Consider the following 27,708-nt stretch of genomic DNA (forward strand, 5'->3'; position numbering starts at 1 on the left):
TCCACCCTCCCTAGGCTCCCCGAGCAGAACGAGCGAGAACGGCACTGAGTCCACAAGCCCTCTTATTGAGGACCAACCCTTGTCCCTGCTGCTGCCCCCGACCCCGCAGGGCCATGAGGCCCCTGCAGCACCAGGTATTTAAATGGAAAAAACTGCAGTGAGCCCAGTGATGCAAGTTAAGATGTAGGCTTTTTAAGGTCATTATTTTAATTACCATTAAAATAATTGGCACTCTGGCTATCAGAAGAATGGAGGCGATCAGAGGCTCAAGGCGCCCCTCCCCCGCCCGGAGGCAGGGGCAGCCTTCAGTGTCTGTATAATTAAAAGCTCCGTCTTTCATGAGCACAATAAAGAGGCCAGGGGGTGGGCAGACGGCAGCCCTGCTGCATGTTAATGCATTTATTATGATCAATAAGCCTTTGCCTTGAGTTTTGTCCTCTGGTTTGGTATCTGCATGCCTGACAGCAGGCAGGCAGACACACACACACACACACACACACACACACACTAGCGTGGGCCGTTGAAGTTCACAATTGTCTGAACGTACTCACAGGGTCTCGAAGTGTGGCCCTCTGGGGCCAGCCAGGCCTGGGAATGGCCCTGGCTCTCCCAGTGGCTGCGACTGCACACCCATCGCTCGCCCTAAGTGCCAGTGTCCCCTCTGGGTCGCCATGAGGGCCGAATGGGTTAATGCACGGGAAGTGCTGGCACCCATCTCCGCAAGGCTGGTTCCCTAAAAATAACGCCTGCCGTTCTCTCCCTTATAGTTACGAGAACTGGTCAGTATGTGCATCTACCCTGACCCCAACCAGAGACCGGACATCGGATATGTGCACCAGGTCGCCAAACAGATGCACGTGTGGACTTCAAGCACCTGAACATGGGCGCAGCGGGCCTGATCAGAGCCGCACCACTCTGCCTTACTTGAGTCTTCTTTCCAAAGTGGCCGCCTGGTAGCCTAGACCAACTAAGACCAGAGGGTTCGGCAGGTTCCTGAGGGGGCCGGGCTTTGACGCAGACGCTGAAAGCAGAGCAGCTGGGGGGAGGGGCACCAGTCACACGTTAACTGGTGGTCACATTCGAAAGTCCTTTCTTTAAACTGTCTGTGGACAATCTCAGCTGGGTTGTTACCAAGGGTGGGTGGTTCGGCGAGCCACTGACACACACACCCTTGTATCTGGATCGTAATGTGAATCTTCAGGATAATTCCTTCAGTGACCTGTCAAGGTTTCTAAGAACAGGAGAATTGCAGGAGACTGTGTGATTTGTAGTGAGCCTTTCAAAATGGTTAGTAGCAAGTTCAATTTAGCTTAGAATCTTTTTTAAAAAATCAAGCTGTGTGCTTGCTCTGTTGTAAAAGGATAAAATGGAAATAATTTTTTAAAGTAGAGTGGAGATCTTTCTAATATTTTTATCCATGTTTATAACTTGATGAATGACGATGAGGAGAACCCAGCATCTGGCACAGAGTTTCAGAGGCAGATAGTATTTTGAAAGCCATGTGTGTTTTCCATGCAGCCGCTCAGCCCTCTTCTCCTGAATACCTGCTCTGTCCCAGGCAGGTCAGGCACTCCGTCACCTGCTGGAAATGCTGGCAGTTCATTTAACAATCAGTGTTAAGCGTTCTCCTCTGTGGGAAGGAAGCATGGGATCCAAAACCTAGAAATATAAAATGTGCCCTCAGGCTGTTCTCTGTGTAAGTTCTGGTTCTGCAGCCACCTACCATGACCCTGGGCAACTCTCTCAGCCTTAGTTTCCTCATCTGTAAAATGGGACTAATAGTATCTACCTTCAGCGTTGCTGGCAGAATTGAAAATAAAGTACGCGAGTAACCAAGAACATTGTAGATGATCCAAAAATCATAGCCACTCACCCCTTCACGAAACTGAAGTCCATGGACCATGCAAGTCAAGAATTAACGTACAACTGTATTATACATAGGAAACCAGAACTATGTTCACTTATTTCTTATTCCCAAATAGGATTAACTGTGAAGACTAATTTATAAATGTGAACTTAAGGAAAACTCAAGCTCTGAAGGAAATATTTTGCTTTTCTACTCAAGTTAATCCTCAAATGGTCTAAGTATCTGTCACCCATTGACTTGGTGACAGTTCAGCCCTCAGATAGAGACATGCCCGCCTACTCAGTGTTCTGGTCAGGTGCTCTGACTGCAGCCAGCCTGCTGACCAGGGGCCCAGGCCCCTCTGGGGACAAAAGACTTGGGCTGGGCCACTGCTCTGTTTCCATGTGTGAACTCTGTTCTACTGTAACCCTGTCGGGTTTGAGACATTTTCTTCAGATGCAACCTCTGCTTTGTTCTTGTTCTCCATGTTGGAAATAAAATGGGGGAAGAGGGGTCATTTCTGTGACTGAGTATAATTCACGGATAACTTTAAAACAGCTTCGTGTTGCAGCACAATTTCCCCAGGCACCTTTAAAAACATAATTTCGCAGGCCCCAGACATTCTGTGTAATCTTGGAATTTTTGTAAGCTCCCCAGATAATTTTGGTTACCGTCAGCCAAGCTGCTGCCCTAAATAATCCCACTGTTTCCCCTACCCCACTCCTTGAAGTTGTCACAAGGGAGGCTGCCCTAAGAGGGGGTTCACCCTGGGACCATGGTGTAGGGACTCTCTGGTGTTCCCCAGCCATGCTCTCTCTAGGGGAGAGTCAAGGCCCCAGCTCCTGCCAGGCACTTACTACTGAAAGTTCTTCTGATTCCACACCGATTTTTTGGGCACATATTCTGCTTATAGCTCTTAGAACCTCTATTGTGTCATCTGTGGCAGGATCTACCTCAGACACAGGTGAACTTGCGTTCTGCACACCATCTACTTTCGACACCATGAGAGCAACTCTGCCTACCAGGACCCTCTGGAGGCGTGAAATCTCACCCATTCACTAGGCCTGGGTGCCTGTGAAATGACGGCATCCTAATTATTACAAGCAGCCCCAAAGCGTTCCTCCAACTTCTGTAAAACTGGCGAACGTGCAGTTCACCCAGTTTTATGCAGCTACGGCAAAGCAAACTGTCCACCTAACCTGCTTTTTCCTTGCTACTTAGACCTGACATCTCGACTTCTTTCCTATTTGGCTGCTGGGGTAAAGGCTACACCGCCCTCACCTTAAAACAAAACAAGAATACTTGGGACCACCCTGAACAAAGAGAAAAGATTAGCACAAGGAGGGGACAGAAAGGCTCATCTGACTTCCACAACAGACCAGCCCTCCCCTGCTTTTAGGAGAGTTATGTTGCTCTTACACCTGTGTGAACGCAGATGGATTCCCAGGGAGGGATTAATAGCCTGAAGGGGGGTGGGGCAGGTCAATAAGCCTTAGTGGCCAAAAAACCACACAACCTCCATACCTCAGCCATTCAATCTGGTTTTCATGTTTTATTGGGTCTCATTCAGCAGACACTGCCAAATGAAGGTCTGAGGGGGGCGCCTCCACTGTCCCCCCGCACCCCAATCTTGTAGAGCAGTAACCATCCATCCACAGATGCCATTCACGAAGTGTCCATTGTCTGAACTGTTTCTTCCAGCACCTCAATCTCCAGGGTGGTGACTTTTTCAGTGAGGACTGCGGTGGTCCCTTTCTCACATCTGTACCGGCCAAACCTAATGGGAGAAAAACAAAGGCAGAGTTAGGATCCCTTTGAGGGGCTGCACAGAGGGCTGGAGACAAGTACTCAGGCAAGGCAGCAAGCAGGACTGGACTCAAGAGCCTAGCTCTCCTGGTCCCCAGCTCTGTAGCTTTGGTGGGGATTCAACTGCCCAAGGCTCGCTCTCCTCTGTACTCCAGGGCTACAAATCAGGGATGCCTGGTGGATGTGTGCAATCAGTGTTCATGCAGAGCACCTGGCACTTAATGGGGTGCCACCTTACCCTCCCCAGAAGATGCTGAAAAGCACTTGGTCATCTGCCTTCAAGCTTCAACCTCCGCCCCCCCCCCCCCCCCGCCCCAAAGCACCTCTTAGGATCAGCAGAAAGTGGACCCTTTTGTTAAGCTGTCGTCACCCTTCTCTTGTGTAGAAACAAGGATGACTAACTGTTACCTGAAACACTAGAAATATGTGGAAGCAAAAACAGGATAAAAATGACCCCCAGCTAGACTCTGGCCTTGTCACTCCAACAACATCCTCGAGCCTCCAGCAGTGTTAGCTGCTCCCTGCAGCGGCGTGGTAGGTCCCCACTATGTCACACCCCACAACTCTCGGAGTGACTCTTGACAATGGTTTCTCAGAGCACAAGCAGTCTGTAAGAGCCACATCTGCGCTGCTAATTCTCACATTGGGGCCAGGAATTACAGTATCATCAAACAGCAATACAAATCCAACTGTTCTCTGGTCTTTCCCCAGCTGGGACATTATTCCTGTCAATCTGGCAGGACTACAGAAGGCAGCAAGCTATGCCATGACCACGTGCTCCTTGAACATCATCCCCTTAAATGGGCACTGGTGCTCAAATAGGAAGCAGGAAGCAGAAAAAAGTGGGCGACATCAGTGCTCTGCATAAATTCAGGAGCTCATGCAACGAAGAATGGCTGGCCTCATTTCTGCTAACCCTTCAGTCCCCACCACACACTCTTCAAAGGATCGGAGCAATAACACCTGCTCAAGATGTGCCCCAGCCCTCCCCTGTTGGCATGAAGATGTGGCTCCTTCCCCCAAGACTGGTGCCTTGGTGGCCTGTTCTCTCAGAGCCGGAGCCCCACGTGGCTCCTGTGTGCTCAACTCACCTGAACTGCAGCATCCGTGGGAGGCTTAGACACACAGGAGCCTCCTCACTGTCCTGGGTTATGGGTGCCTGGTATCAGCATGCAGGGAAAGCTTCTGCAAAGCATGGCTGCTGAGGGCTGGCAGCACAGGAGCCAACTGAGAGTCCACGCCTTCCCAGGCCACCAGCTCTGCTCCCACCCCAACTGCCCATTCTGGAAAAGGTTCCTCTACTCTGGGCAATGCCTCCGTCCCCCCACCAGTCAGCCACTGGCAGAAAGGATGACCATAAGATTCCAGCGTGTCGCTGCTGGGCTCACTGCCACCTCGCCCCCGCCGAGGTGCCCAGGCAACAAGGAGCGAGTGGCTCTGTCCACAGGGCAGGTTGCACACACCTGCCAGGGGCTATGCCTCCTTCATACCATTTCACGGAGTTTTTATAACTAGCAACAGGGTTATTTTGTTTCTGTTCTTATGTGTTTACAGTCTCCTTTACAGATGAGTAAAAATGTCCCAAAGAATTTAGATGTGCCACTGCTGAGCACAGGTTCCTTGTCCTACACAAATACTACTTTTCAGTGGCTCAAACCTGGCTCCCAGAATCCTCACCCAGGACACTGTTCCGTCTGGATGGAGTATGACCACCTCCCCCTCCCCAAACTCTCAGCTCTTGCAGCATCTTGCAAATACTGGGAGACACAGGACGTTGGGAGCTTGGCAAAGTCTGCTCCCCCCATACAGCCTCAAGCCTGGAAGGTGGTTTCCTTTCCTGCTCAAAGTCCAGGAATGCCACAGTTGTTTACAGATCACCTACGCTAGCTCCCATCATTTAAGAGACAAAGAGACTGACGGGCCCAAAGCCACCATGTCAGGCAATGACACTGCCCCAACCCCTGAGCCAGAACTCTTTGCTGCTGAGCGATCCTACCCTGCTGGGAGCACACTGAGTTCCCACAATGCTGAGCACAGTGCCGGTTCTCAATGTTCCACTCTTTCCTTGGCATTACTCCTATGGTTTGGAAGTTGGGTATATGTAGGGAGAGTTAAAGGAGGCAAACCAGAAGGTGATGTGCTTGCTGTGCTACATTCACATGAATGTGGCTGCAAGTAGAGCTTAGAGCAACATCTTGAGCTGCTGAGGCCCGCGAAGAGGTCAGGAGCCAGAGGACGGCCAAACCACCACGTGAGACTGCAAATGAGCAGCTCATCTGCACACACCAGCCACAAGGGCTGGAAACCTTCCAGTTCTATTCAGCAAATGGGGCTAGAACCCTGTCCCCCCACTCAGAGCCTGGGCTGCACCGCTGAGACACAGTGCCTGCTGAGCAGGTGCCGCGGGCAAAGAGCACGGCTCCCTGGAGGGCAGGAGGCACCAGGCAGCTCCCTAGGCTAACTTTTGGGGATTCCTAACCAATGGTTTATAACTGCTTAGGACTCTTAGACCACTCAGAAAAGCTATGGGCTGGCTTCCCTGAAAAATGCTTTTCAGAGAATTTTATATAGAATTCAGGGGATTCTTTAAGATTAGAGAAAAGAACAGCAGGCAATTCAAACCTCTCCCCTGAAACTCCCAGGCTAGGACTCTTTCCTAGGCTCTGGTCCACCTCTCCCATCAACATTTTACAAGTTAAATCACTTTTGTACACCTGACAGCAGCCCAAATCATAAAGCAAATTATGGACATAAAGCATAAAGGACTCAAAGGTCTGTGTGTAAGTTCAGCTTGAGGACACTGGACTTCCGTCACAGGGGTAATCACCAAGAAAACCCTGTCTCAGTGCCATGGAGAGATCAGGAGCAGCCATGGAAGGCAGGGGATGCAGGCAGGATCTCATCTCTTTTACTCACCTAGTCCCCTTCTTGTTGGGCACCGAGTACGGGCGGAGGAAGTCCAGTTTGCTCTTGCTGATGACACAGAGATCAATGTTACTTCCAGACCCCAGGTCGTTGAAGACGCCAGCTGCAATGGCTTCACTTACCAGCTTCTTGGCTTCCTCTTCCTGAGAAAGAGAATGGCAACGATTATGTCCACAGTCGATTGAAGGGCTGCTCTGACAGCCACAAAGTACTCTCACAAACAGTGCACAGAATCACCAGTGAGGTAGATGTCTTCAATGCCCATTTTATAGATGAAGAAAAGGATCTCAGTACCAGAACAATCTGCCAAAGGTTCCTCAGCTATAAGTAAGTTCAGGAACCAGGTAAACCCTTTATGCATGTGCCCCTTCTTCAACACACTGCTTCACATCAGAAAATCACCACATGATTGAGGACTCTGGGCGGACAGGAAACAATTTGTCCTCTAAAGCAGGGGTCAGTAAACTTTTCTTGTAAAGGGCCAGGTATTAAATATTTTAGGCTTTGTAGATATACTGTCTCTGTCATAACTACTCAACTCAGTCACAGTAGCACAAAACAGCCAGAGACAATATATAAACAAATGTATGTGGCTTGTGTACCAATAAAACTTTATTAACAAAAACAGGTGGAGAGCCAGACTTGGCCCATAGGTTGCATTTTGCTAACCCCTGATCAAAAATGTGCAATGGTTAGAACCGCTTCCAGGTTACATAATGAAAAAGTCAATTATCAGGGGAGAAAGATGGTGGCAAATCCAAGGGCATGACCTCTTGCCCAAGTGAATCTATTGCCTTCTACTAGAGAGCCTCCATGTTCACTGAAGTGATTCACTTCTTTCAATCATTCTCTCTTCTCCTTCTCCTTTTAAAAGCCAGTCTAAGTCACCAACAGTTACTTGTGAAAAAGCAGATTAATTTATTTCTTTTTCAAGAGGCCTTTCACATGTCAGACCCTATGCTAAGAGGTAGGGCTACAGCGATGGGTAAGGCCCCAAGGTCTCTGCTCTGTAGTTTAGGTCCAAGCAGGGAAGGGGTATCAGAATATCTCACAAGTCTCCGAGTAACTATGATGCGGTATGATAAGGGCTAATGGATAACTAAAAAGGAACATGGGCTGGGTCAGCAAAGCTTCAGGGAGGGCTGAGAGGCCATGCACTAGGCACGCACAAAACAGGGCAGTAAAACCAAAGGCAGGTAGTGGAAGCAACAAGGTGGGACCTGGAGAACACCAAGTACAAAGCTCGTTAGGCAGCAAGGAGAAAATAAACCATTCTCCCAAGGAAGAGACTCTAACTCGTGCTGCACCTTCCAATCTACTAGCACATGAGATTCCACAAACATGCAAGCTGAACTAAAGAGGTCATCTAAGTACCACCCTTTGAGAAACTTAACTCCCTACCAATGTCCAGCCTGAGATCACCAAAGGGCAGATTTGCGGACTTTTGGCTGTGGGATTTCAGTGACATGAGTGCCCTCTACAGACTCAGAGAAGGATAGAGAAGGCTCTGCTTGGAAGTGGGATCCTCAGCAACCCAGCAGTAGGAGCAAGGGGGTTATTCTGGTCTTTATCCCACCAGTTTTTTTCATTTCCTGAGTGGTACCAATGTTGGACCAAGGGAGCTGGTTATTCTCCTGTGATTATACGGCCCAGTGAGAACTCATCCAAACAGGATCCTCTCATCAGGAATTCTCTGCTGAAGCTCCCAACAAGCCAAAAGCCAGTGCTGCAGGTGGAAGCAAAGAAACCATCTTGGAGATGGCTGCTGCTACCATACAGACAGCAAAACTCAACCAGTAACTTAACAAACACAGCCTCATTCCAACCCATTTCTCTTGTTAAATGACTCCAGGTTTGTGTGGGCCTGTGTCTGTGTAGGGGCACCTTCCTTATTCCCTTGCTCCTCACCCACCCTCTCTTCTTCCTATGCCAACATCATGGCTTTTTCTCATTACTGCTGCTGGTGGCTACCGGATGTCACAAACCCTGCTGGCAGTACTTAGGACTGAAGATTTAAATTTCCCAAATCACTGTGTGTCTGAGGATGGGGATGGGGGAAGACTCTGAGGAAATGGAGATCTACACATGATATCAGGTGGCATACCTAATGTCCATCAATGAAACTGAGCCCATAGATAACTAGAATGCTGACAGTGCACAGATCACATGTGAATCTTCCTCTATGTTGCAAATATTCTGAAATGTGAATAGATGAACTTTAAAACTTAAAAAAATGTGAAGTATTCTGTATAGCTTGGTTTATTCATAAAATTATTGTATGTGCTTTTAAGTGTAAAGGACTTTTAAAATATGGACAGACAGACCTTTTAAATTCCTTTCCTCCCCAATTCCAGAGAAGATAATTCCTTAAGGAAGAATATCTCACAAGTCTCCAATTTTTTTTCCAGTTCTACTCGCATTTCATATACACAGGATTGAAGATGTTATAAAATGGAATGAACCTGACACTTTATTGAGCATCTACTGTAAGTACCGAGTTAGTCATATTGATGATCATTTTTACCTCTGCCCTCAACCATCTTCTGAAGTTAGTATGGTCAGAAACTATAGCTAAGAGAGTGAAGGACTTGCCCAAAGTCACCTAGTAAACAGTAAATTAAAACCGGTCCACTGGGCTCCAGAGCCAGAATGCCACAGTACCACACCAGCTCACAAGAAACCTGTCTCAACTGGAGGCTTCTTAGTGAGTTGGGGACAGTGGACAGCAGGTCCCTGATTTAGGGTATGTCCCTCCTTAATCACCTAGGATCTTCAGAACCTGAGCAAGTTTAAGAGAAGGATGGTGGTTGCCAATTAGTCTTTGGGCCAATGGGCAGTTCCTCTGATGGTTGTTTCTGTAACAGGGACAGGGGAGCACTGTATTTTCCAACTTGCCCACAGATCACCACTTTCTACAATGTAACATGGCAGCGATTAATATTAAAAACACGTATCTTGGGAAACGTGGGTGGTTCAGTCGGTTAAGCATCCAATTCTTGATTTCAGCTCAGGTCATGATGTCAGAGTCATGACATCAAGCCCAGCATGGGCTCTGCACTCAGCAGGGAGTCTGTCCGAGATTCTCTCTCCCTCTCCCTTTCCTCCTCCCTCCCCTGGCTAGCTCTTTCTCTTTCTCTTTCTCTTTCTCTTTCTCTTTCTCTCTCTCTCTCTCATATAAATAAATCTTAAAAAAAAAAAAAAAAAAAAAAACCTATGTTTTGGGGCACCTGGGTAGCTGGGTAAGCATTTGAGTCTCGATTGATTTCAGGGTCATGAGCACACATTGGGTTCTGCATTTTGCATGGAGCCTGCTTAGGATTCTCTCTTTCCCTCTCCCCTTCCCTGCACATGCTCTTTTTAAAAAACAAAACCCAAAAACAACCCATGTCTTATTTCACATATCCCCTGCCCCTACCAAAAACCCTCAAAAGGCAAACAGTGAAAATTTACCAAGCCTCTCCTGTCTACTCATTACTCATTAGTGTCTTCAGCAAATATTTAGAGACACCTACTATGTTCCAAGAAACGCTTCGTATGTCAAACACAGTCTTTTACCACCATTATTTCCACACTCAGAATTCTAGACACATATGCAAATATGCTACTGAGCATATTCATCCTGTGTTTTCTTTAGAGTGGAGTTTCACAATTAAACAACTCTTGTCTTTAACACGTTCTAACAAATATTTAAGAAAACCACTGAGAAGAACCACCAACTGAAAGCAAGAGGTGGGGAAAACAGCACATTTTTATCTGTCTCTGGCCCACAATAAATGTAGGAAGCACTGTTCCTTCCTTTAGGATTCATTCTTCATAGGGAAATTGCATCTCCCTTTTCTGGAAGCTGCAGGGTGACCCGGGGACAGCTGCTACCTGTGGCCCCAGCTGATCAGACCCAGGTGCCATGCTCTTGCCCACTGCCAGGCTGCAGTCCTCCCCTGGCCAGCTGCTCATGGATTTACGCTGCTAGTCACAAGGGGCCATCGATTCAATGTGCATACAGACCAGCAGGACTCATCCTGGCTACCAGAAAAATGGCCCTCCATCCCAGTGGCTTTTACTTTGAGACCCTCGACCAAAACACCACCACCTGGTGATTAAAAGTTCACCAGGAAGATGTGGAGGCAGACCAGGTCTGAATCCCATTTCCTACTTACTGCTGTACAACCTTAGGCAAGTCACTTCCTCTCTCCAAATTCACTCTCCTCCCTTGTAGTATAGTGACAATAAGTCAGGATTTACCAAAGGACTGCTGTGAGAATTAGAAATAAGGTACAGAAAGCACCTACTATAGTGCCTGGCACATAGATGTTGCTTAATAAAAGGTAACTTCTTTATTAAAGCAAGCCAGAGGGCTCCTGGAAGTGCTAAGACAAAATTCACCTCGAAGTAGTGACTGCCTGTAACAGAAACCCCGGGCCAGGAAGATCCAAGCAAACCCACTGACAAATCTGCCCACAGTTCTGTGAAGAAGTTCCTATAATAATTAATCTAAGCAAAAGGCATACTCCCTAAAAGTTCAGAGAATATAAAAGGAGCACTTCCTGCTTTATGGCTACAAAGACCAAACTAACTGGGAATATCAGTCCCCCGGGCCACCCCTGCTTCTTAAATGAGATTACAATAAGAGTGATGTACTGTAGTACAAGTCAGCTGTGACAAGCAGCACTTTATAGAGCTATCTGTTTGTCTCCATCACTGCATCGTGCAATGTGTCCCTGGACTCCAATGTGCAGCTCCATTTACCGCTACATGACAAATGGGCAGCACTTGTAAAAGGCACAAAGAGGTCCACGTCGGCCATGTAATGGTCACCACAGCTGTACCCAAGTGCTTGAGGGGACAAAACAGACTCCCAAGTTCATTAAACTGACCAGTAATGGATCTTTCAAAAAGTGCCTTAGGAATCGTACAGAAAAGGCTAAAATAAATAACTCAGCATGGAAGGCTAATCTGAAATGGTGTTTGATAAATTATTTATAACACAGGCGATTGTCTGCATTTAATATTGGAGCTACTAGTAGCATCTTTAAAAGATGATTTATGTGTTGTAATGCTATTAAACTTTATATTGGCCCACTGCTAGCTATAAAGTCTGCTGAGATTTAGAGAATGAGTTTTAAACTGTCACTGCAACATCATAGGAGATGGAGACTGTATTAAATCTTTACTTTAAACCTGTTATCTAGAGAGTTGCATTTTGTAGACACTCACAAACTGATAGATTACCTCGGCATCCACTATGGTGCAGGTCCAAAATAGTACTGCAAAGAAACTTTTGTACATTATTCTTTTCGATAGCTACAATCGAATTTCTCTTCTCACTTAAATGATTTTTAGATGAGGAATGTCACCAGAGTAAAATGTAGGTGCCCAGCCACTGGGCACCCCGGACAGTTCAGTATCAAGTTAATACTCTTTAAATAAACCCTCTATGCTCCACCACTCAGTTATGCATTCCAAACAGCGTTTTACTTACATCAGAGGCAGACAAAAAATTAAATATGCATTCAATGGAAAACCTAACATACTATTTTAGATACACAGCTTTGGATTGTGAAAACACGTGTGTATGGCAAGTCATCTGAAACAAACTGACCTCTATCTAAAAATTTTTCAAGGGGATCCCTGGGTGGCGCAGTGGTTTGGCGCCTGCCTTTGGCTCAGGGTGCGATCCTGGAGACCCGGGATCGAGTCCCACGTCGGGCTCCCGGTGCGTGGAGCCTGCTTCTCCCTCTGCCTGTGTCTCTGCCTCTCTCTCTCTCTCTCTCTCTATGTGACTATCATAAATAAATAAATTTAAAAAATAATAATAATAAAATTAAATTAAAAAAATAAAAATTTTTCAAGAATTTAAAAAAGAAAATTGGTTATTTGCTGGAAATAGTCATATATGTAGCTGAGGCACTGACATTAAAGGAACTGAAAAAAGAAGAAATAGCCTTTTTCACGAAGGACAGAATTCCCCTGGTTCTGCTGTCCTCTGGGGCACTGCAGATTCATCCCTTTGCCTTCTATCCCACCAGCATGCCAGGAATCAGGGGACAGTAGCTCTCCTACCTCTGCTCCAAGGAAAGAGAGATGGGGGTGGCATCACAGCAGGACCCTCTCACACCTCCCATCAGTTTTCCCAGTAGCTGCAAAATCTACAAGGACCATTTGGTTCACAAGTTTCCTAAAAACTAAGGACGTTAGCCACTGAAAACTGAAGCAGTCCATATTCGTATTGGAAAACCTGCATTATCTTTTGTCACTTTGATCTAAAACAGCAAAAAATGTGATTGCTCTGATGATCTGCAGCACAGAGGATTAAAAGTCTGGGTGCGATGAGAGTTTGGGCTCTAACAAGAGGACCCAAACCACCCCCTCTCCATCCCTGTACCCTAGGCAGCTAGCACGTGGCTTGGCGTGGATGTCAACAAATGATAACATGACACAACAACTTCAAATGCATTCATGGCTTTGCCAACCTGAAAGATGAAATAAGTTACGAGACAGATCATGCCAAAAGGAGTGTTTCCAAAAGGGCACCAGGGAGCAACAGCACTCCAAGACAGGTAAACACCTGCACAGAAGAGGTTTAAACATAGTGTTCTGTAGCAGCCTGTGGACATGCTGGTGTTCTGCCTATACCACTGATGCGGCCTGGAGGAGTCATTTATGGCTGATGGTTGAATAATATTTAAAGAGCTCAAAAAAGTGTTTAAAACAGTCCCCCCACAAGCAGAATGCTTCCTGCACTCTGTAACACACATAATGTATCCCATGTGTGGCCACATATTTTACAGTGGAAATGGTTAATTTAACATTTTTTCAGGCTGAGCAGTGTGACAAAATCAAAGGTGTCTGAGTTTTGGTTCTGGCTTGAGCAGTCTGGGTAAACACGGCCTGCCTGTGTGAACCCCTGGGGAATGGTTAGGTGTACTGAGGTACAGTTGGTGCTGAGGGTGCCCAGAGTGGGGACTGAGGTAGAGACTGCGTCTTCAGGGTCTAGAGGGCTGTGCCACTTCTTTCCCCCAAAGCTTTTCTGGCACCCAGGATCTGAATGATGCAAATAAGGAAGGACAAACCTGCTATAAGTGCTGGAGTGGTCTAAGGGGTTTTCAGCAGAGATGGGAAAGGGTGTTCACCCTTTGGAATCGCCAAAAACGCACTGCCAACTCGGCCCATCCCAAATCATTAAAGGATGCCTAATTATAACTCAGGGCCAGGAGAGGAGATGTCTGAGGCTGCTGAACCACCATGAGCCAGAAACAGCCGCTAAAGAAAAAGAAAAGCTCAAGACAGGTGGAGTACTGATGGACATGGCGCTGAGCTCTGGGAGCCACGGGGTACCCGTTAGAAGAACAAGGATAATGCTTGTCCAGGGGCTGCTGAGAGAACAAAGGGACGGGAATGTTCCCAACACACAGACTTTACAATCAGAACCGTGAACCAGTTCTATGGGAGAAGGGAAGACACCAGGGTGTAAGAGAACCAGGGCACCCATCACATCCGCTAGACCTAAGCCAAACGCGTATATGCCTTACTAAGTCTTCATCACCACCTGTAAGCAGAGGCGCCTGAGGCTCTTAGGAAGGCTGCTGGCACACTGAAGGCACACAGCTATGGGAGTGGGCATCAGGGATCAGTGCCGGGGTAGTGCCTTGCCTCACCACAGCCCACTTCCTATCCTGCCACAGGAAAGCTGGTGGTAGGGAAGAGGTCTTGCTGGATTCTGAGACAGCGAATGGGAGGAAGAACATCTAAGCTTCCAGAAGGAAAAGGACCAAGAGAGACAGGAACATACTGCTTTCCGTAAGAAGAAATCAGCGTTCACAGCATATGTGTATACAAATATATATCTCCAAAGCTGCAGTGAATCAAATATAATCAGAGAAAAAAACAAGACTAGGTTTGAATAAAACGTAAGAAGTATGCTCAACAATCCACCAAATGAAAACCAAGCTGCCCCAGGTAGAAATAAGATCTTCATAATATTTCTGTCTCTCCAGTGGTTAGTGATAACTCTGCCAATAAATTCCTGGAGATGAAAACAGAGGGGAAAAAATGAAGTGAATGTTTCTTGGGTAACAACAAAGATTAAAAAAAAAAAAAAAAAAGAGCCACACTCCCATCTGGGGGATGGAAAGCACTGCCGAGAGCTGGGCACATGTGGGAAGGTTACTGCGGGGAATGTTACATTGCATGATCCTGCTTCTACAGCCTCACGAGGACTAAAAAGGACTAGAAGGAGATCCATCAAGTACAGAGCACCTTTGAGGAAGTTTAAAGACCACATACGAGGCAAGTTTCACATGATGCAAAACCCCTGAAAGAAATGTACAGGTCAGTTTAGTTCAGCAAACACCTACTAATGTTCTGATACGAACATGCTCTGCAGCCACTGTGCTAAATAAACACTGGGAATAAGGTTCGAACAAAGAGCTTGCCCCAGAGAGTGTGGAGTCCAAGAGGGAAACAAGAAAAGCTCACCACAATGCGGTGAGAGGTGACAAGAGGCAGGCCTGATGCTAGAACTAGAGGGTATAAGGGCTCACAGGGCGCAGCCGACGAAGACAAGGCTGAATCCTGACATATAAGTAAATGGTAGCCAAGCCAAGGGATGGAAGTGACGGAAGAAGGAAAACTGACAACAGGAAGGAGAAAGGCGTGGCTGAGTACCAGAGAACCTCATGGGCCATAAAGGGCCCTGCATCGCGAGGTGGTGGAAGTGGAGAACTTTAAGCTGGTGCATGATGTAGCTGGGTTTGTGCTTTATGAAGGTACAACCTGGAGGCAAGAGAGGAGAAGCCAAAAGCAGATAGAGGAGAGCAGGTGATTACAACGTTCCCAGCGAGATGGTGGCAGCTGGCTGGGAGGAGGACCATAAACAGGCCCGGGAGGCTGGTGTGGCCAGGCAGCAGCGAGGGTCAGGTGGGAGTGCAGGGGATAGGAAGGAGAGGTGCCGCCTGGACTTCCAATGTCAATCACCGGCACTGACCCCACTCTCAACCAACTCAGCCATCATAGAAAGGCCCTTTATAACTTCTTGGCAGCTGTTTTTCTGGTAAGTGGATAGGAGATAATGATTAACTTAATTATATATTCTAAACACTGGTAAGCTTCTGCAGTAGGCACCCTAACAGGTATCACCGAGAATGGACAAGATAAAGGCAGAACCAGTGAAAGCTGTTGTTTAAGCGAGGAGGACATTTGCCAACTTGTAAATGCCATTTCATTGGTGGCAGGGGCTCTCAACCCATGCCTGTCTGCCCTCTGGAGTGTGATAAAAAGAGTATAAGGGGTCAATTAACTGTGGGGGGCAAGAGCCAAAAGAATAAGGAAGTTCTAAGGGAAAATCATGGTCGTGAGGGTTTGGCCACGTGTAAAGTAAACTTATTAGAAAGTTGAAGTGAACAGACCTAAGTAAAGCAGAGAGCAGATGGGAGGAGAGGAGGAAAGAGGGGAGTGGAGATCATGGAGCTACCCACTCAGACACTTCTCCACGAGGCCATGGCTGATCACTTTTTCCTGGGATTCGGGGCACACACAGCCTTCAGATACTCTCTGTTATGTAAGGTTCTTGGGAAAAAGGGGGGAGCCTTCCAAAGGGACATAAAGAAACTTCTGGAGCTGATGGATATATCCACAATATGACCGCAGTGGTGGGGGTTGAGGGGAGGAGGGAGGCAGCAGAAGCAAAGAATTTAAGAGAATGAAGACCCAGGAGATCTAAGTCCTGTTACTTAGGAACTATGTGACCCTGGTGGTAAAGTCAACATTTTTAAGTCCCAATTTCCTCATCTGCACAAGAGGCCTGAAACTATCTAGCACTGGGGTGGTCAAGAGGATTAAATAAAGCGCACTCTACGCACAGCAGAAACTGCTAGCACAGTGCCGGTATATGACAAATCCACGATGGGTGCTGGCCTGATCCAATTCTCTTCTTTCTCTACCATTCACAAACGCCATTACCAGAAGGCTAATTCTTGCAGAACTACCAACACAACGGACAACTGATCATAACTCAGTACTCTGTTTTCTCAACCCCTAATTCAAAGCAAATCAATTATGAGTGTAGCGCCTGTACTAAAAATGAAATTCAAAATGATGCCGTAAAATCCTGTGTTCATATGAACACATTCCATACAGAATTTACTGCCATGCCAATAAGAACTGTACTAAGTGGCACATTTTCACTTATTATATTTCATTAGAAATATTATCCTAAAAGACAGAAAAAGAACCTACATTACTATGTGCAGGCACTGCGCCAAGTACATTCTTCCACTTACTATTCTAAATAACCCGTTAATGCAGGAACAACCTGTATATCCGTTTTACAAATCAAGGTAACAAAGGCTCAAAGAGGGAAAATGACTAATCCAAAGGCACATGGCCAACAACTGGAGGGCCTGAGATTCTAAGGTTTTGTCTGACTCACATGTCCATGTTTTGTTTTTTCACTCAGGACAAGAGAACCTCCATACAACTAGTCTCCAAAATCACTAATGATGCTTGTCTGGTCCTTAGGTGTAACTGATGAAACCCACTCATGGGTTTACCTTTTTAAAATGTTTAACCTCTAAAATTCTTCAAAGATGCAAATATAAGGCTTACATAATGCTGCTCAATCATTCCACCAATTCATCATGTTTGTTAACAGTAAAACCAAGAGCATCCTGATGGATTTCTCTAATACAGACTGTATGCTCATCGAACCCCGAACCAACAGCCTATCACCTCACTGCATCAGTACTACATTCAAATATTTGCATTTCCCTACATGGATAAAACCTCTCAGCAAACAGAATGAGTCAAATTGTTTTTAGGCCACCCTGTATATCAATAAAAAAGATACCACTTAATTTTCCCATGAGGCCATCTGTGGATTATAAATCTTAACTAAAAGTGACCAAGAAAGCCAAGTGTACTTTAGTTTTCTTCTGTCATTTTGGGGCAAGAAGCAGTCAGTGGATAAGAGAACAAACTTTTATTAAGCCAGAGTGCAATTTACTAACAATCCCCTCAAGTACTGGCTCAAACCCAGGTTGTGAATGAGTTTTAGGTTTTATAAACTGAGGCTACAGGGGCTACACCAGAGGCAAAAATCAATCTTCATGTTCAGACCTCTTCAAAGACTATGCATGCACTTTCCATCACGCCGTTTTTGCTGCTCTGTCACCCTAATTCAATTTAGCTTAGTTAAAAGAAACCAATGTATTTATTTGTCAAGGAGCCAAAGTTAATGTACCCTTAAATCTTTTCAATATCCCTGTATCGTCACAGTTCCAAGTTTAGAAAAACTAGATTCTGACATTATGACAGGCTGACAATGACTCCAGGTGTGACTGTGCTCTCTATGCTGTCCATTGCAAATAGTTTCCAAAATCTGTACTACTAGATGGAATTTTAAAATATCAATTTAGCACAACTTCATATCATTTTCTTATTTTTGTTTCTATACCATTTCAGGGTTAGGGGAGAGGAGTATAAATTACCTCACAGAAACCCACAAGTAACATTATCTGTTAAGGTTAAAACTTTAACTCCCTTCCTGAGGTATGCTGCTGGGGTCTCATTACAGGAGGTAAGCTCACATTCCGCCATGCACAACACACTAAGTACCAGCATCTCCCAATTACACTGCAACGGAAATCTCAAAGGACATTTGAAAAGTCTACACAGCTCCTGCACCCACTGCCGAAACACAACCACCTCTAATGGAACGTGGCAGCTTTCTAAACTAAATATTCACACGCAGGGACAGGGATGCTAAGCTCAGCCTTATCCCACACTGAAGAGCAGATGCTAATTAAAAGGCCACACTGACTCAGGAAATGACCACCCAGACAACTTTGGACACCGTCTGGAGCTCCGTTTTCCTGTTTCCAAATTTGTTCAGGTGCCCAAACTTCCAGGGTTATACAACCAAGTAAAAGTTAGAGAGGAGCCCCTCCCCCCACCTTGCACCTTTGTACATGATGTGATGATGCCCCTTGGTCTCTCCTTTTCTGCAGTCTTCCTGTCCTACCCCTTCCCTCAAACCCCAAGACAAAAAAAGAAAAAAATTTAAGCGAGGAGGCACATGCACTTTGAGGCCATCTCAAAGTCCTCAGATGGATTCCACCAATTTCCTCTGTGCCTCCCACAGATGTACCACTCTTAGACTCTGCACACCACACTCTCAGTAGGTGCTTGTAGGCCGGTCTGCCCCACTAATTTGTAAATGTTACTAAGGAAGGGACCATGGCTCACAACAAGGCACAGACCTTGGCACCCCACTGGAGATCAGTACAACTTAGGTGAATGGAACATCAGGCCACCCTTACAATCTCTGAATGATCGGCACCTCTCAATAGTTTATAATATAAAGGCTCCCATGATGCTTCAATGGGGATATAAAAGATGTTCTTTTGGTGATGTAGGTACCAAGAAACTTCTGGTTTCTCAGCCTGCTGCCCTTCTGCCTTTGCCAATTTTGATGCCTTTGAGAAAGCACCATTTTTTAAAGCCTTTATAACAGTAGAAAGTATCCAGGTTATGTTCGTTCTGACCATAATCATTTGGCTATTTTTGGAACAGTTTTTACTTCAGCTAGCAAAATCAACACTGTGACACAAAAAAAACAAAAACAAAAAGAACCTGTCATAATTGTAGTAATGGCTTTGAAATCTCTCATCTAAGCCAACTTTACTCTTATGTCTCTTAAAAATTGCTAATCCCTTCAAATATTGGTAGTTCCATTTATTCAGAGCTTTGGATACATTGTATTTCCCAACGTTTCCCCCTTGAGTTGATACAGATATATGAAACCTGTGAAACAAAACTTCTCTGCCTGTGCAAATTATAGGAGCATTATTAAATTACCATATGTTCCAGATCAGAAGGTAAAAATAGTACAGCAGCCCAGGAAAACTTCCCAGCCCATGAAAGCCGGCAATTATTGACATACAGATCAAGTGCTCAAGTTCCCCTTCTCTTGTAGTAGTGGTCCATTTAACATTTAAATATCTCATATAAGTTTACCACTCTTGGGACACCTGAGTGGCTCAGTGGTTGAGCGTCTGCCTTCGGCTCAGGGCATGATCCCAGGATCCAGGATCAAGCCCCACACAGAGCTCCCTGTGGGGAGGCTGCTTCTCCCTCTGCCCATGTCTCTGCCCCTCTCTCTGTAAAATCTTTAAAAAAAAAAGTTTACCATTTTATGTTCATTTACAGAAAATATAACATAAATGTATACAGGTGCCACATTTAAATATTTAGCCCCAAGTGTTATTTTACATTTTTCCATAGAGCTATTTCATTTTTAAAAAAAAAGAAGAAACTTTCCTACAATTCTTAATCACACTTGAGCGTGTATTAGCGAATGTGTAACGTATAGCTGCTTTGCACACCCACATGCTCACCACCTCCCACCTCCCCCTTTCTGATATCACACACCATACAAGTATAATAAACCATGTTAATATTTCATACCACTGTGAAATATGCTGGAGTATCAATTCAACATCTGCTGTCTTTAGGGTCTGGGAGTCCCGCAGAGACACTTTCAATTTGTAATTGAGTTCTATGCTGAATTAATCAGCAGTTTATCTTTTTTACTAAAATAACGTCTTCACCACTAACCCAAATTTACATTAACAATTTATGCCAAATTACCTGCCAAGGCAAAACTTATAAGATTCTAAGCTACCATCCAATAACATTCAGTCCTATATTTCATTTCTTATATTTCTCTAACCAATATACAAGAAAAGTGGAAATCCATTGTTTAAGAGCTGCTGGCCTCTAACCACACACAAGCTTTTGGATCCCTGACACAGAGCCTTACTTCTGACTGCGAAATTCGGGGCCGGGGGTTCCCCTCTTCTCCTGAAAGCCAATGTTCAATAAGTGGTTATGATTCAAAATTTTTACAAAATAAGAGTTCCGGGATGGAATGAAATCAGTGAATAATAAAAGAGTTTCTTTTCTTTCTTTTCCCAAGGAGCTATGGCAGTCCAGTCTTGGCTTGAGTAACAGAAAAAGACAACCTAAATAAAGGAGACATTGTTAGTGTCTTAAATTATGTCCCTGAGACCCAAGTTAGTAAAGGCCATTCAACATGGTAAGAGATATATAAAGAAGTTCATTTTCTGTTTGATATTACATAGAATTTTTTTTTAAGATTTTTAAAAATTATTTATGAGAGAGACAGAGAGAGAGAGAGACAGGCAGAGACACAGGCAGAGGGAGAAGCAGGCTTCACGCAGGGAGCCTGATGTGGGACTCAATCCCAGGTCTCCAGAATCACGCCCTGGGCCGAAGGCAGGCGCTAAACTGCTGAGCCACCCAGGGATCCCCCTACACAGAATATTATATTAGAATAGAATATTATGTTAACAAAACTAACTTCCTTTTAATTCTACCCATACAGTTGAAAGTCACACCAAACATTTATTTCTATTCAACAGTGAAATCTAGCTCTTTCTGCTCTCTGATTAAAGAGTTGCTGGTCACAAAGAAGTTAAATTTTGCCTGCTGGATCTTGCCACAGGTGCAGAAAGCAATATACTTTGTGAAATATTTCTCCTATACAGGATATTTCCCCCTGCCTTTCTCAGTTATAGGAAATATGTAAAGTGAAAACATTTCAAATGGGAACACCTGCTCCAAAGAAATGCATCATAAATAATTACCTATCTACCAGAGTAAAATAATCCCTCCTTTTCAATCTACTTTGCCCATAGCTGTATAAGGAATTTCCACCATCATACAGAATGGCCTCCTGCAATACTACCTCTGAATCGCAGCACCAAGTATAGTGTAATGCTTTGCATTCAGCTGGTACCCAATAAGTACCTGCTGATTGATTACATATTGACTTCACAAGAAAATGAAATTCAGTGGGCACATGGCATAGTGTGAAAAAAGTACTGCACAGAAAGATTTTTGGGAAAAAAAATCAAAAAAGAATTCTCCAAGTCAGTAATGATGGCAGTGTAGCATTTGTAGTACTTTCAGCATGCCTCAAAGATCTGGAGTTAGAGGACTTCAAATTTTACACAGGGTCACTTCCCTCAGATCTGCTGACTTGAATTCTAGAGGCCTGGCCCCCAGAGGAATCCATTTCTAGCTCACTGGAGATTTTGGTAAATCATACCTCTTTCTGGGCCTCCTCTCATCTAATCCCCTTTTATTTCCTGAAACTAAATGGGAAGACCTAAGGTACTTTATAAAATTTCTTTTGCCCCTTCCTCAAAGTACCCCACTTTGAACTTCAACTTGTATCATAGGCAGAATAAAATGGCAAGGGTGGAAACGACAGCCCCACCATTAAGTAAGGGTCTGAAGATACAGAGATGAGGACACACAGACTCAGCTAAATGGACATTAAGCAGCCATTCCTAAATCAGGATGATGAAGAAATCCTACAGACTTAGAAGGAGAGTGACACCTGGGTGGCTCAGTGGTTGAGCATCTGCCTTTCGCTCAGGGCGTGATCTGGGATCGAGTCCTGCATCAGGCTCCTTGCAGGGAGCCTGCTTCTCCCTCTGCCTATGTCTCTCCTGCCTCTCTCTCTCTCTCTCTCTCTCTCGGTGTCTCTCAAGAATAAATAAATAAAATCTTTTTAAAAAATAATAGTAATAATCGGAGAGAGAGAGAAGCAGTGAAAATTCCAGACGCTGTACAGAGGGAGCAAAATCTTGCTCTTGAATCATCAGGAGAAAGACCAAGAAAATGTCCATCTACCTTATAAAATATCACAGAAGGAAAAGATTCCAAGGGAACAACCCTAACTCAAGAAGTTCCTTTCTGGGGATCCCTGGGTGGCTCAAAGGTTAAGCACCTGCCTTCAGCTCGGGGCGTGATCCTGGAGTCCCGGGATCAAGTCCCACATCAGGCTCCCTGTATGGAGCCTGCTTCTACCTCTGCCTGTGTCTCTGCCCACCCCCAACATGTGTGTGTGTATGTGTGTGTGTGTGTGTGTGATGAATAAATAAATAAAATCTTTAAAAACAATAAAAAATAAATAAAAATAAAAAAGAAGTTCCTTTCTGTGTCTCCAAACCTCACTCACTAGTGAGCTCCAATTCAGGAGAACAAACTCATTTTGTAAACAGGACAACTCAAAATATTGGGTCTGGTGAGAAGCTCTAACCATCAACTAGGTCTTCTCATTATCTATTCTAAAGGTTTAAAAGTAATTCTCCAAATCACCCACAGAATCATAATGCCAACTTCAGTATCTGTTCATTTCTAAAATTAACTGTTTAACTCCACTGGAAATCACTACTTATGAGCAATCCTACCCTGGGCCCCTAGGGGTTATATTTTTGGGTTCTGACATCTCTAAAAAAAAAAAAAAAAAAACTAATGCTGGGGTGCATCAGTGACTCAGTTAAGCGTCTGACTCTTGATTTTGGCTCAGGTGATGATCTCAAGGTTGTGAGATAGAGCTGAGCGTGGAGGTGTGGAGTCTGCTTAGCCCTCTCCCTCTGCTTGCCCCCCGCTCACTCTCCTGCAAGCATTCTCTCTCAAATAAATAACCAAACAAAATCTTAGAAAAAAAAAACTAAAAGAGAGAAAATTGAAGAAAGTAATACATTTTTTTGATCCAACCATAAAGACACAACTTACTACCATCTAACGCTTATCTAGTGACCTGGCCACTTTGGAAACCAGACTGATGGCTCTGTAAAAGATTAAACATACAGTTACCATATGATCCGGCTATCCCACTCCAAGTGATTGACAAGAGAAATGACAATGTATGCCCACTCAAAAACTTGTAACAAATGCTCAGCATCATTATTCCTAACAGCCAAAGAATGAAAACAATCAAAATGCCCATCAACTAATGAATAGGTAAATAAAATGTGGTATGTCCACACAGTGGAGTATTATTAAACCATAAAAAGAAATGAAGTAACAATACATGCTACCACATGGATGAAATATTATGAAAATATTGTAAGCTAAAGAAGCCAGTCACAAAAGACTGTGTTGTTATGATTCCTATATATGAAATGTCTAGAAAAGGCAAGTCTATGGAGATAAAGGTAGACTAGTTGTTGCGCAGGGCTGGGAAGGCTGAGGGTAGATGGGGAGTGATTGCTAATGGGTACAGGGTTTCTTTGGAGAGTGACAAAAATGTTCTAAAATTGACTGTGGTGATAGTTGTCCAATTCTGAGAATATACTACAAACCACTAAACTGCACACTTAAAGTTTAACTGAGTTATATGGATGTTTAAGTTCTATCTCAATGAAGCTACTATTTTAAAAAAGGCATCCGACATTCTTAGACTAGAGGAGTCAAAACATCCTGTGACATGTCACAAGTCAAAGAACTCACATTCTAATAGTAATTTTTCAAAGCCAGAGATCACAATAAATAAAAACGTCAGTAGAGATCCTCAAAACCATGTAATAAGAAGGAATTTTGGCTCTAGCTATATATTTTTTTTCACCCAGACATACATAAGATACCTAAACAGATGTAGCAACCAGACAAACATAACCTTAAAATCTAAAAATCTGGAAAAGTGCGTCAAGTTCAGCTCATTAAGCTGACACCCATTAAGGTACAACAAGAAAAACAATCTTAAACACCATCAATATCAAGACAGAAAAACCATTGTTTATGAGAGCTCTAGAAAGTCAGGTGGTTTTTTGTTTTAATTTTGCATTTACTTAAAACTCTGTTTGATGCCAACAGGGTTCAAGTCACACAGGAAGGTGCTTGGGCTCAATACTGATAGTCCTCCTTGATCTCCATTGTCTGCTGTGTGGGTTCCGCCAGCAACCCTCCCAGCAAGTGGTCACCTTCCTATGGAGTCATTAAACCTCTGAATGTCAGCTGGTGGGATTAGCCAGCAGCTTCCACACCTGAGCCCCCGTGGCAGGGACAGAGGCATTTGGATCAAGATCACTAATGAATACAGAATTCATATGCCGCTTGTCAGGGCTCCTGAGCTGAGTCGCACAGATGCAACCTAAATAAGACGGAGGACAGAACAATTGTTGACGAAGATTAAAAAGTTTTGGCAGTTGGGGAAAAAAAGAGCACCTCATTATTCAAATATGATAGTCTTGCTTATTTTTTTTATTTTTGTTCAAGTTATTCATAATTTACCTCAAATGGACAAATGCCATTCACCAATATTTAAGGACTTCTGGGTCTCATTACTAAATATGAACAGGTCTATGCCATCTGAACATTAGCTATATAAAAAAACAGCTCTCTTGTGAATATCTGAAAACTGTGGGGGGAAAAACAATCAAAGGGTATTTGGGGTGAAGGAGGGTTAAAAGGAAAAAGTCTGATGAACTCAAAGAGAAGAAAAAAATATTTTTCATAGCCAAGTGACTTTTTTATATCTCCCAACATCTCTGTATTTCTAACTTTTTATGTCTTTCTATTCCTGGGCATCTTCCAATCACTGGGCTCACCGAAGAGGTTTATGCACCTCTACTGACATTTGTTTGGCTTCCTGCCATCTTTACAAGCCCTCATCAGAGAAAAACAGCCCAAGCAGCCCAGACCTCAGCTCACCTGGAATAAGATGTCTTCCCCACTCTATTGTCAGAGAACCTCAGGCCTCGCAAAGAAGTAGAATGGCACAGTGATGGATCACACTGGAAGGCTTGAAAGCCAGACTGACCAGGATTCAAACAGTGACTCCATCACTGACTAGCGGTATGACCTGGGGCAAGGTATCTGACCTCCCCACCGCCACCTGTTCTGCTCAAAACGGGGCTAACAAAGTATAGATTAGTATAGTATAGATTCTGTACAGTTACTGAAGGGTAAAGGAGAGAATGCCGAGAAAGCTGTTAGAACAGAGTCTGGCACAGTGTACCAGCACTCAACAAGCACCAGCTACTGTGATTAGTGTATCTTCAATACCTCCTTCCTCATTCTAGCAAAAAGGCAAATACTTCCACAGCCTCTGGTATGTGTTAAACAGGCTTCCTCTACTGTCATTATGACCTCTCTGCAAATCTGTCTCAGATTTTAAGCTTTCAGATGGGAAAGAAGAGTCCTATCTATCTATATTATGCTATAATCTCCAAGCCTGATGCAAGCATGAATGATCGTATCAGTCGTTGCTATGGGATGTTTGTATCCTGCTACTGAATAACTGAAAAACAGAAGCAGCTGCGATATTTTAGAGCCAATTTTGTGTTAGCCACCATATAAGGTGTTTTATAGACCACATCTAATCCTGACAGCGACCTCCAGGCAGGTCTCTGAATCCCAATCTTCTAGATGGACAGTCTTGGGCCGTAGCTTGCCCAAAACTGTGCCATGAGGACAGTGGAAACAGACTCACAGCCTGATCCTCTAGCTCCTAAGCTCCCATGGCTCCTTTCAACCTGACCACACTGAATCCATGCTCTATGTTTTCCTTCAGAGGCACCCTCTGTGCCAAGCTGACCAAATTCTTTTTAATCAAAATAATGCAGGTCTCTTACACTATTGTCCGTGTACAAAGCACAAATGAATCTGTAATTTCAGTGCTTTTCTACCACTAGACTTAAAAAAAAAGGAAAAAAAAAAACCCGTACTATAGTTACTTCTAAGATTTGCTGTCAGGACACCATATTGGTTATGAACGCTTTCATTATTTAAAGTGGATCTATAGCTGCCTGCAATGACAGATTAATTCTGTTTCTTCGGTAGCTAGGTGTTTGGCATCACGTCTGTGAGGTAACCACAAGCCTTTAGGGCAATAGCTGCTCACATCTTTAGCAATCTATAAGGGCTTCTCTAGAGGCCAGCACTTGCCGAGCGATGAAATATGACTCCATAAATCAGACAGCTGAAGTGGCACTTGTATACATCACCATCTATCTTCGTGGCTTCTTTCTGAAGGGTATAGGGTAAGAACTCATCCCTCGGTATTGTGACCAGAGAAAGGACCATCACAGTTGGCACTGACTAAGCATGTGCTACTTAAAACTGAAGACACACTAAGACTAGGGGGAAAAAAAAGATCCTGCTGGTGTTAGCACGCCTCAGGCAGTGGTAGAAGCTTCAGCAACTCATCTTCAAAAGGCAGAGAGCCAGAGCTCTAGAAACCTGCAAAAATTGGCTAAGCCTGCAGTCTTCATTTCTTTAAGTTGAGCATCTTCAAAGTCTAGAATTCTAACTGTAGGGCACAGCAGCTGCCACTGCAGATCTGATCCTCTCCGCTTTTGGCAGCTCTCAACTTGAGATTCTAGCAAAAGAATTTTTCAAGTTGCTATTATTGCCTGTCATGGATTTATAAATATTGTGCACTATCTGCTGTGGCATGGCTCTCATGGGACGCCAGAGCATGCCAAATGCATAACAGAATGAAAAACAGTTTCTATTCTTCAAATAAATGCTAATTTTTTTTAACTGTGCTCACACGATGTGTTTGGTGACCAACTTCAATAGTACAGAATATGTATCAGAGAGGGGGGAAAAAAGCTGATTGTCTTTTCCAGCAGCATTCAGCTGCTACTTTCATTAAGCTTGTTTAATTAGATTCCAGATGCTAATTTGCAAGTCGATACCAGAGGGTGCAGGACAGTTTGCCTTTGAATCGTCTCCCTGTGATGTGAGGGTCCTGCCGCACACCACTACCCTTCAGCGGCCCTCACACGCTATTCTGACAATTAGTGCAAAGAGGGGACAGTATTGATCTTGACAGACTAAATATTAATCTTCTACCCGTTTTAATGAATTATAATCTTCAAGAGTTTAAATTTCTCACTGGGCCCAATGAAAACATTCCTTCTTACAAAAAAAAAAAAAAAAAAAAAAAAAAAAGGATGGATGGAAGACAAACCTAAGTTATCTGATGGATTCCCTTAATTCTCTCCCCACCCTAAAGTCAAATCTGTTTTTATGTGAGCAATTTTAGCAATTTTCAAGATACATACCCTCACAAAGCTAACACCGTTATATCCAGGTATTCTGGTCAAATTCCTTATACTAAACTGGAAAATGGACTCAAAAGGCCACAGTGTGGTTATCACTAATTTGCTGTCTGGCTAGCCCATGGGTAATAACCAGGATCAGGGGCTTAATTCTTATACCAGCTTTAACAATAGGAAAAAAAAAAATCTGGGGTAGTGGCTCCATGTAATCCATCATCACAAAAAAAAAAAAAAAAAAAACACAAACAAACA

The 27,708-nt window shown here is 44.3% G+C and overlaps 2 protein-coding genes across 6 annotated transcripts in view; one reads left to right on the forward strand and one right to left on the reverse strand.

Annotated features, from left to right (window-relative positions):
* Positions 1–2,363, forward strand: part of NEK6 (NIMA related kinase 6) — an 83,071-nt gene extending 80,708 nt beyond the window's left edge. For all 5 annotated transcript variants that reach the window (XM_077850623.1, XM_077850619.1, XM_077850620.1 and 2 more), the window contains one exon: positions 768–2,363. In XM_077850623.1, the coding sequence (XP_077706749.1) occupies positions 768–878 (111 nt within the window). In that variant the 3' untranslated portion in view covers positions 879–2,363. The remainder of the gene's footprint in view (positions 1–767) is intronic.
* A 1,015-nt stretch (positions 2,364–3,378) lies between these two features.
* PSMB7 (proteasome 20S subunit beta 7) overlaps positions 3,379–27,708 on the reverse strand; it is a 63,166-nt gene continuing 38,836 nt past the window's right edge. Inside the window, exons 7-8 of the mRNA XM_077850624.1 lie at positions 6,569–6,720; positions 3,379–3,623 (exon numbers count right to left, since the gene is read on the reverse strand). Of these exons, the coding sequence (XP_077706750.1) occupies positions 3,512–3,623; positions 6,569–6,720 (264 nt within the window). The 3' untranslated portion in view covers positions 3,379–3,511. The remainder of the gene's footprint in view (positions 3,624–6,568; positions 6,721–27,708) is intronic.

This window comes from Canis aureus, chromosome 16 (assembly GCF_053574225.1).
Source record: "Canis aureus isolate CA01 chromosome 16, VMU_Caureus_v.1.0, whole genome shotgun sequence".
Taxonomy (NCBI): Eukaryota; Metazoa; Chordata; class Mammalia; order Carnivora; family Canidae; genus Canis; species Canis aureus.